At 28.5% G+C, this 11,384-nt stretch overlaps 2 protein-coding genes across 2 annotated transcripts in view; one reads left to right on the top strand and one right to left on the bottom strand.

Moving 5' to 3' along the window:
• LOC106788998 overlaps positions 1 to 1,805 on the bottom strand; it is a gene marked incomplete in the record, with an annotated part of 47,295 nt that extends 45,490 nt beyond the window's left edge. Inside the window, 1 exon segment of the mRNA XM_014752773.1 lies at positions 1,407 to 1,805. Coding sequence (XP_014608259.1) covers positions 1,407 to 1,436 — 30 coding nt within the window.
• Positions 1,806 to 5,535: 3,730 nt separating this feature from the next.
• The window catches only part of LOC106789020 (putative ferric-chelate reductase 1 homolog), a gene marked incomplete in the record, with an annotated part of 28,705 nt that continues 22,856 nt past the window's right edge, over positions 5,536 to 11,384 (top strand). The window contains 1 exon segment of the mRNA XM_014752814.1: positions 5,536 to 5,730. Coding sequence (XP_014608300.1) covers positions 5,574 to 5,730 — 157 coding nt within the window.

Raw genomic sequence — 11,384 nt, 5'->3', positions numbered from 1 at the left:
AAAAAAAAAAAAGAAAGGTTTGGTCACTCGATAGAAAAAGTAACGAAGACCAAAAAAAAAGTACTTTTCAAAGTAATAGATTCGCGAATCGAGGAAGCGGCAAAATTTGTCAAAAGAACCGAAGAAATCTACCTTTTTAATTGATATTCTTTTTTCATCGAAGTTTGTTCTTTGCTTTAGTTGCAGGGGTTGAAGGGGATAAAGGGTGCAGAGGGGGATGCTTTTTGTTGTCTTCTTTTTCGATCTTTTTACACAGCAACGATCTCGCGAAGTTTGAATAATTTGCTTTGTCGAAAATACAATCGGAAAAGTTGTTTGTTTTGCAATATCCGTTTTGCGGGCATCCGTTATGGGAAATTCTGAGAGAGAAAAAGAGAGAGAGAGAGAGCGAGAGAGAGGGAGGGACGGAAAGGGGGGAAGAGAATTACCATCCTCTCTCTCTCTTTTTTTTTTATTTATTTTTTTTTTATCTCTTGTCTCGATATCGTGCATCGATCAATGCCGGTATTTTTTTTTTCTCTCTCTCTCTTTCTATTTTATCCCATATCCTCGCCAAAATGAAATCCGCGGCGCCGAGTTCGAACTATTTATCGAGAAAAAGAAAAAAAAAGAAATTAGGAAAAGAGGAAACAACTTGAAACAAGTAGAAAAAAGTAGAAAAAAAAAAGAAAAAAAGTAAGAAATCGAATAAAATTCAAATCAAAGCCAATCTTTTCTGATATCCTTTTACCATTTAGAAAAGAAAAAAAAAAGAAAATGAATGAGATTAACATTGAAATAAAAAAAAAAGAAATACGAAACAAGAAAAAAAAAAACGTTAGAAAGCAACGAATGAAAAGAACAATAAAGAGAGGGAAAATTAAAGTTCTTTCATCTGTTAACATATATCCTGAAGTTTGTTAAAAAGAAAGTAAAGATAAAGTTTGTAAGTATTCTTGTGTTTTTATTCATTCTTTTTTCATCCTTGTGAAGTGTGTTACGTTGTAGTATCGTATTTAACATTTGTTTTAATGTAATTAGAAGTGTAATATAAAAAAAATACAATTAATTATATAACCCTTTTCGTTACTAACGACCCATAAAAGGGTCGTTCATGCAAAAGTTCCCCCCTTCTGACCTTTATAGGATTCCTATCTTATCCCATAAAAAAGAATTATTCTATATAATTAATAAAAAAGAAATAACTCTAATAAATATAATATATAATATATATTATTATATAAAATATCTTATAGAATATAATATATATTATAATAAATGTTTTATATAATTAATACAAAAATAAATAATCTAATTATAATTGTTACATATAAAATATCTGTCGTGTGTGTAACGAAAAGGTGTGATTATATAATAATAATATAAATTATGAAAAAAAAAAAATAAATATAAACAAATATACTTACCGGACGTGTACAACACGCGAACAGCGACATATTGGAGAGTGCCAGCTTCGTTGTTATACTTATCGCCGGTTACTGTTGAAAAATCAGTTGTTGACGTTGCTGTCGGTGCGTGGAAATTAATCTTCTTTGGATCCACCGTTGAGATGATGATCCCTTTCTTCCTCTTCTTTTTTTTGAAGTTATTTCTTTTAATAATTTTTTTCCGGGGGGGAATTTAAAGGAATATTATTTTTTGGTTTGATTTCAAAATTTTTTCGCGCCAAAACTTTTCTATCTATTTATCTATTTATCTATCTCTGTTACACTTTCCCTCTCAAATCTCGCGTTAACAACGAGATGAGAATTTTCCTTCGTACGTCCGTACGAGGCTGTATCGCGTAGATAACTGGACCGACTTCTAACGTGCATTTGCACATGCGTATTTAAACGGCTCGTTCTACGCGCGCAGATCTATTTCTATCTCTCTCGCACACTTTCTTTCACAACATTTTACAACAGTGACTACCATAATAATTAATTGTAATCTTAAAGATTATCTTTCACACTTCTCGATTCGATTGTTTTGATTTTCATTTGAAATCGCGTTCGATTAAAATACGCGGGAAAAGAAAAGAAAAAACAAAAGAGCGCGTCGAATTCAAATGTTGCGACCAATCAAATCGATTCGAACAGACCACACGTTGTTCTTGTTTTTTGTTACTTTTTTTTATTATTTTTTATTTGTTTTATTATTAAATCGGATGTGATATATATATATAAAATGTTAATCGTTTGTTTGTACGATATGATATTCTTCTTCTTTTCTTTTTTTGTTTCTTTCCTCGTTGCAATTCGGTTGTTATTATTTCGATGGAAACAGATTGGACGGTAATTGAAAGGTTAATGGGCGATAAAGGAAGAAATCGTTTCGGTAGTCCGTCGTTTGCCACGTTTGGTTGCTGTTAACGTCGAAGAGGAAACGTTAAATGTAAAAAGAAAGAAATAAAACAATCGAAAAGAATAAACGCGACAGGGTTTCGGTTCTTTTATTTCGATCGGTCGTCGTACAGAGGCAATCGAGGGAACCCAATAAAGCAAAACGTTCAAACTTGATTGCCAAACGAGGATTATTCTTTTTCTTTATGCTTTTCTTCTCTATTGTTTTCTTTGAATATTTGATTTATCGGATTACCATCGTTTCTACTATCGTTGCGAAAATTCTTGAATTTCAGATGACAGCCTGTGTCTGTCTGAATTGTTTGTTCGAATTGTTCACGTTTGATTAAATAGAATTTATGGCATTTGTCTTACCTTTTATATTTCCTTCTACATTTGCATCTTGCAAATGTTACTAAGCGATTAGATCAACGCAATCAATGATTTACTGATTTTTCGATTGACATAAATTCCGTATTTTCTATATTTATTGTATTATTAAATTACATACAGCATGGAGATTTAAATTATCTTTCATCGTATGAAACGATTTTAAATTGATAACGTCGTATAAAAAATTATATGTCAATTTTTCTTTTCTTTTACATTTAATACGATTTAAAATTAGCGCCAAAAATTATCGACTGTGCATCTGGACGAATACAACTAACGCCATCTGCAGAACGTTCCCGGAAACTTGTCGTATTATCGAACGTTTAATGAAATCTACTATTACCGACGGTCGGTGTTGTAAAAGTAGAAAACTGCAATTACCGACTGTCGGTATTTTTAAAGCAGAAAATTATTGTTACCGACGATAGAAAAGATAAAGGTAGAGCACTGCTATTACCGATATGGTGCTTAGCAATGTTACTAGAATTTCATTAAATTTTAAAACATTTGAAAACAAACAACAATTAGAAATCTAATATAGATATTTTGTTTTAATTATTAATTTAAGAGGAGTTTACTCGTTAAGGACGATTATCTTGGAACAAGTAAAGAAAAAAAAACTTACTAGATTAAAAAATAGACCGATATTATATTGGAGCTAGAAAAACTGGAGAAAAATGGACAAACAAAAATTGAGCAATTGATTGAAAACAAAATACAATAGAAAATTTTATTGATTTGTTTAGGAATGAGAAGAAACGTTTTCATTTTTTTAATTATTAATAACTAATTAAATAATTAATTGATAAAGTGTGCAATTAAGAGTACTTATTCAATTTTTCTGCTGTTGCGATTCTATGCCAACCTTTTAGTGCTGAATTTATAGATCATTTTTTCACAGGTTTGACCTGTTTATTAATTTAATTATACTATTTTTGTTCGAGAATATCGATAACACAAAAATAACGTCTAATGAAACTATGACACAATCTCTTTTTCATTATGTCATATGATTTAATAAACGATGGAATAAAGGAAGAAAATATTAAAACAATAATTAAATAAAATATATTTCAGAGAAACTATACGTAAAGAGTATTTAGGACAATATCAAATGACAATTTTAATACGAATAAAAACGAATAATTATATTATCTTATTCCAAAGTGTTTTTTAACGTTCCTTTTTCAAATTAAATTTTAAACGTTAAGAATGTAATCGAGTTGTTTCGTAAGATTCGGGGATGGGAGGGGGGGGAGTGGAATGGATTACGTTAGAATAGCGGTCATTAACGTGTAAACCTAAGAAGGAAGAAGAAGACAGGTAAAACGAATAAGAATAGGAATGAGTAGGAAGGTAGGGGGAGTAAAAGAAGAGAAGAATCGTGAGTGAAATTGTAAAGAGTCACGTGACTAAGAAAGGAAAGGCAAATGTAGAATAGAATGTTAGATGGATAATGAATAGTGAATAGAAGCGTGTGAAAACGATATAAGGTAAGATAATCAAACGTTTACGGTACTTAAACAAGAATTTTGTTCTCCGTACATTTTTGCTATTTTCTTCGAACGATTTAATTACGATATTCAATTTAGTTATGTAAATTTGTTCATTGATCTTAATCGATTTCAATTTCAAAACTTAACTTTTATTATTTTTCAAAACTTTTCTTTTTTTGTATATATATTAAATGTTTATATTTATTATATATTTTTATAATTAATAATTTATATATATATATATATATAATGCAGACAAGTATTAATCACGAGTTATATTTAAATCATTGATTTTTTTCTTGTTATTATATTTAATACACTTTTACATTACCTTGATAGTCTCTCGATAATTCTTTCTTCGTATCACCTTGAATCATTCTACGCATTGTTTTATTATCCTTCCACATCCCCTCTCTTCTTCTTCTTCTTCTTCTTCTCCTCATCATTCTCCTATTGGCGTCGTAAAACGTAACGGAGATTCGTAAAAGGGAAACTGTTTCTTTTATAGAAGCGTATATATGAACAGGTGCGTATATCAAACATTAATCCCATAGCTTATTTCTATTATTATTATTATTATTATTATTGTTATACTTTTTATTTTATTTATCTATTATTTTTCTTATCTTTTCTAGTAAAGTTTATATATAAATTTGTTATTCGTGTGTTTAAATTTTTCAATCGAAATCTATCTCTCGTTAGATAGTTACAAATTCAATTAATTTTTATTCGAATGATAAATATAAAATTAATAAGATTTTTTAATTAATTATTCGAATGTTATAATAATATTTGTGAGTTTGTGTTTACTATTCATTAAGATTATTTAATTTTATTATAATCACTTTTATAATTAAATTGAGATTATTTTAAACATTATCGAAATTCGATGTAATCGATCAATTATCAGGTCACGTGATACTAAAGCGCTACCAAGTGGTGGAATTTCGAATTAAATTTGAAAGTACAAGCACCTGAAGTTAGCCATTATTAATAAACATATTTACGTATTTATACCCAAGAATAAATTCGTTTAATTAACACTTGTATTAATTTACATTAAAAACAATTGAATAGTTCAATAAAATACAATTACTTATCATTAATTCGATCGATAATCAATTCTAGAAACATGTATAAATCATTAACCATACCTAACCTATTAAACATAAGTTTCAAATATCAATAATATCATTTCATTTCTTTTTTAATAATATATAAATCGAGATGATATATTCAAATAATTTGAATTCAATTCTACAAGTTAAACTTCTTATTCATACTCGATTAGATTGTGATGGTATAATAAAAATAGGTCAAGAATGAGCCGTAACTAGCAGAGAACTTCAGTCAAGTCTACGTAATGGGTGGATCGATGGATCGATCAATAAGAATAAAATGGCAGGAGTATGTGCAGCAGGTGGTACCAGTTATTCGTGGTTACGGTCCTGATCCAGTCCAGGCTGCCGGGAGGCCTTTCAACTCGATTCGTGTATACCCTGTATACAGTATCCGACAAGGTGTGGTTCTAGACGCGTCGAACGGTGGCTATATATTTCTTTCTCTTTCTTTCTTTCTTTTATTCTTTCTATCTCTTGTTATACTTATTTACTTTCCTAAATCCTGTTTATATTCCATTCGAAATCGCACAAACGTGCAAAAGAGATTACACGAGGTAGAGTTATCCTACTGGGCCCCCTCTCCCCACTCCAGGCCCCACCATTCCTTTTCTCAATATACACGCATATCTTAGCGCGTTATTTGCCCCCTCCCCCTCCCCTCCCCCCCCTCTCATCACACGCTCCTGTATCTTTCTTTCACTATTTCTTGTTATTCACATTCTAACTTAGTTTAAAGAGAAAACATTTTGTTTTGAACGCGCGTGATTTTTACTAATTCACACCGTGGTACAATTAATTAATTAATTTATTTATCCCGTGTAATATAAATTTAAAATTCATTACGACATATACGTAGATCGATAATCGAATTATTTATCGAGAATTTATAAAATTAAAAATGGAAAAATTGTTGTAGGGAGTTGGGTATATGTAAGAATAGACATTTTGTTTTTCTTTTTTTTAACCTGAGGAAGGAAGATATTGAAAGAAGAAGAAGAAGAGGAGGAAGGGGGAGGGAAAAAGAAAGAAAAAATAAAAACCAACGTGTTCTTGGTTCATTGTTATTATGTTCGCCATCTTGTCAAGTTTAACCGGCGGGAAAAATCACTTGGTATAATATATAGTGTTTGAGTGTGTTATTGTTTTATGTCAGTTTTCTAAAGTTAACGTTGCCCGTCGATATTTCTATCATCGATAAATAGAAAAATCTTTCTGGTGCTATAGAAAGAGAGAGAGAGAGAGAGAGAGAGAGAGAAAAATCATAAAGTGAAAAGTTTCAACGACGAAGGATTGAAGGAAATAAAAAAAAAAAGCACAAAAATAGGAAGGACACCCGGTTAGGTGGATTTTTCGTGTGATTTTCGAAGGATTTTACTTCTTCCAACAAACGGACAGATACAACAACTCACTTTCCCATAAACGTTTCTTCTTTATATTTTATTTTACTCATACATAGACACACAAACACATACATTTACGAATCACTGTAAAAGAGACATACTTACCGTGTGAAAACCAGCTGCTATCTTCGAATCATGAAGTTCCGTAAGTAATTTTTATTACATTACAAATATTTATTGTTTTATATATAAGCTTCATAAAATAGGGGCGGAGGGGGCTGGGGGTGGATTGTTTTTTTTTTTCGGATTAAATTTATCTTGGTAATATTAATTATGGGGGGGGGGGCGGGGGAAAAGAAAAATGCATGAACTTTAATTAATTTTTTTTTTTGCCTAAAAAGATCGCCATTGTTTTTGTCCCTCGTCAGAAAAAAATGAGAATAACGAAAAAAAGCTTAAAAAAAAAAAAATAAGTTGAGAAATATTTGTTTATATTAAATATTTCGTGAAGTGTTAGGTTAAAACATCCTGAGAGAAAGGTGTATGTGTTTTTATCGTGTGCGATGAAATACTTTTCTGTTTTTTTTTTTCTTCCTTTCCCCGCTCCCTTCCTTCCCCCTTCCTCCCCACCTCCCCACCCTTGTTTCCCTTTCTTCGCGTTAAGATTCGTTGAAGCGTCGATGTATCCTCGTTTTTTTTGTTCTCTTTCTAGTACCAAGAATCAATCGTGTTACAAGTCGTTGAGAATAAGAAGAAGAAGAAGTTGTATTCGAATTTATTCGAGCGTGATCATTGAAAAATAATCTTTTCCAAACGGTTTTTCCTTTTTCCCCGCTGACTTTTCTTCTTACTCTTCGATTTCTATTATTTTCCTTTGAAATATTTCAAGTGTATATGTTCTTTCTTTTTTTTTTGTATGGAACATTGAAATAGGAATAAGTATACTCATGATAACACGAGTTTGCCTTTTTATAGTCATCTTATTATTATTATTATTATTGTTTCTTTGGATTTTACCAATAATGGAAAATTCAAATGATCAAAATTCCCTTTTATGGTAAATTTGTTATTTCTTATTTTGTTTTTGTTTTATTTGGTCTTTTCGTTTAGTTTTTGTAACCTCAAACTGTGCCAGATTGAAAAATCTTTCTCATTCTTTTGTTCGAATGAACGATTTTAAATGGTTAACGGTATTATTCTTGATAGAATATAAAACCGAGTTGAATTTCTACGAATTTAGTGTACGAACACTTTTTTTTTATGGCGTTGTTACGTTTATCCTATCATTAATATTATTATTATTAACTATAGTTATAATGCTGTTCATAAATATAATTATTATCTTTTCGGTTCATGGTTATTCTTTTTACGTTTAATTATATTTTTTTTAATTACACGGAAGTAAAATTTAATCACATTTTTATCTTATAATTAGTTAATTCTTTTTTTTTTAATAAACACACGATATATTTTTTATTATACGATTGTGAAATAATATTTTATAATTATAATAAATAAGTATCGTAGGGAAATTTAATGAAAACTAAGTTCTAGTTCTTTTTAATGTCCAATTTCCCTATGATACTTATTTATTAATAATTTTATTTTTGTATAAATAATAATAACTAATTGAATATTTAATAATGTTACAAATAATTAATAAACATGTCTCAAGGAAGAAATCGGTCAGATTGAAACAATTGTTTTAAAAGTTTAGTTCCTTTATTGGGACTTTTTCGGCAACTGAAATTTTGTTGTATCATAACCTCATTTGAATAAATACATATTACAAATAATTAACATAAAAACATATTACAAATAACATTTATTTACTTACTATTATTATTATTATTATTTAACAAATAATAATATTTATTATTTAGATGAAATTTGTTTTGATTTATCGGTTATTTAATCGAAATTATTAGGGGAATCACATTGTGATATGTTTGAAATAAGTCACGTGACCAGCTAGCCTCGTAGTAGGACGCCAAGCCCGCTAAATTTGAAATACCAGAATGACGCGTATCAAACGAGTGCATACAAATCTTGATTTATTCAAGCTGATATATATTTTCTATGAACATAAACAATTGTTTAATTTATTTTAATGTTTTGTATATTTATTAACAAGTCATAATAAAATTTTAGTTGCCGATGTAGTCCTAAAAAAGGGACGAAACGTTCAAACTTGTTTGAAATAAATCGTTCATAAAAATTTAATAACCGTTCAAATTCCCTATGATACATATTTTAATATTATAATTCTGAACAAGATTATCGAAAAAATTAAAATAAATAATTTTCATTCGTGTAAAAGAAATTCTCGATCTTATTCGAGATTACCTTTCAGTTAAATGATCGAATACACCTTTCACGGAACGAGAGAGTGGCCGAAGAACGCGTGTTTGTATGTGTGTGTGTATCTGTGTGTGTGTTTTTCGATGAAAGTATGACATTGCATTTATCCGACGCGTTTTATTACAGTTAAATTAGAACAAAAATGAAAATAAGTGAAACGAAATGAAATAAAAAAGAAACAAAAGTAATTCGATAAATACTGAAAAATATTAATTACATTTAAAATGAATTTAGTTTGAACTTTTTGCGATAGTTATAGTCTTTGATTTGTACAATACTATATTATAAATTGGTTTATCGATTATAGAAATGAAATAAAGAATATTTTTTCAAGTTATTCAAGTTTGAAATATGAAAACATTCGATTTCAGACTCGTTTAGTTGTCGAGCACTGTGCTCGTTTGAAAAATTCATGTTGGGTGGCATGTTTGACGTTTTAAATAAATTTACTCCCCTAAAAAAAAAACAAAACCCTTATTTTCACGCCTCGAATATGGCCGAGCACTTGCATAAGCTGTTACCAACCTAACATGGGTTAGATATTATAATTACGTCGGAGTTTGACAAAACAAAGAAAAAATAATTCGTTTTTATAAAAACTGGAGAAAAATTCTGAAAAAAAGAAAAAAAAATAAACAGGGCATGGGAAAAAGTCGATTGCAGTCGGGCCTGTAAGAAAACACAGGTTCCTGAAAATTAAACTTTTATTAATATTGTAAAATGAAATAATATAATATCATTGTGTTGATTAATTCAATAAATCACACACATATATACGCGTTAATAAAATTAGGAGTATACTTTCTATTTTTAATATCAGTTTAATTGTTAAATAAATTATGAAATATGTTTTTTTTTGTAATAATTTTCTCTTAGAATGATACTCAATCGTATAAGGGAACTATTCCACACATTTCAAATTGTTATGAATATAAAATCTATATTATATATGATTAATATTAATAATATCTTTGTCTTTATTTAATATGAAAATAAAATTGATTGAATAATAAAATATATACGCATTTTCGTGTTCGTGTTATTGTACATTTTAAATTGTTATGAATATTAAATATATATTATATATAATTTTCTATATTGAAAATATAAAATTCATTGAATAATAAAATATATACGCATTTTCGTGTTCGTGTTATTGTACATTTTAAATTGTTATGAATATTAAATATATATTATATATAATTTTCTATATTGAAAATATAAAATTCATTGAATAATAAAATATATACACATTTTGCATATTTATTATGACTACCAAATAAATTAGATTAAATGATTAATATTAATAATACATTTTTCTATTGAAAATATAAAATATAAACGCAATTTCGTGTTCATTGTTCTAAATACAAAATATATACGATTAATATTAATAATATATTTTTCTCTTTCCCTAATATAAAAATAAAATGTATTGAATAATAAAATACATACACATATTTGTTCCTATTATTACATAAATATAAAACAAACAACAATTACATTTTTCTTAATATCAATTTAAATGAGAAAGAAAAAATATAAATTATCAGAATAAAAAAATATAACAAATATATTATTAAATATAATTAATGAAAAAAATACAGTCTCGCGTTTGTAAAATATATATATATATATACAACATGATTAATATGAATAATATACATTTCCAAATGAAAAATCTTTCTGTCGAGTAACCAATTTTTTATCTTTCCGTTATCGCGTTCGCTAAAATTGCAATAAAAAAAGAGAAAAAAAAGAGAAAAAAAGAGAATAAGGATAATGGAACGTGCGCTTTCGTGCAACCCGATTCAAAGACAGATACTGTAAAGAAGAAAAATCGAAGTTGAGCGTGGAATTTCTAGGACACCGTCGTCACCACGACGACATATTCCCTAAACATCGTGCTTTAAAAGATCGTATCGTGCCACCGACGTGTCGTCGTTTTCCCAAAGGTATCCAACAACTTTTTTCAAATGATTTGCGTTAACTTTGACAGCGACGTATATCGATTTTACACAAAATTTATATCTATATATATATATAGAATTCTAATACCGAAAAAGAAGGATGGAAGAGTATAAATATCACTTCGAATCACTCGAATTTCGAATTTCGAATTCCTTCATACCCTTCATTCCTTCATACCCCCAACCCCTCCCCTATTGCATCGCAAAAATTTTACCTGCAGTAAACTTAAATAGATTTACCTATCAATCATTTGTAAAATGTTGTACGAAAGTATTTGAATTACTTTTGGTTAACTTATCTGATCATAAGTTCATGATATACTTGTATATATTTTATTAATTATATTATAAATATAATATATAATATATGCGTAATCATAAT

The sequence above is a fragment of the Polistes canadensis genome, unplaced genomic scaffold (genome assembly GCF_001313835.1).
Source record: "Polistes canadensis isolate GaletaPanama2010 unplaced genomic scaffold, ASM131383v1 scaffold_160, whole genome shotgun sequence".
Classification (NCBI taxonomy): Eukaryota; Metazoa; Arthropoda; class Insecta; order Hymenoptera; family Vespidae; genus Polistes; species Polistes canadensis.
Note: the sequence above shows the minus strand (reverse complement) of the source record. Positions and strands in the feature narration are given on the sequence as shown.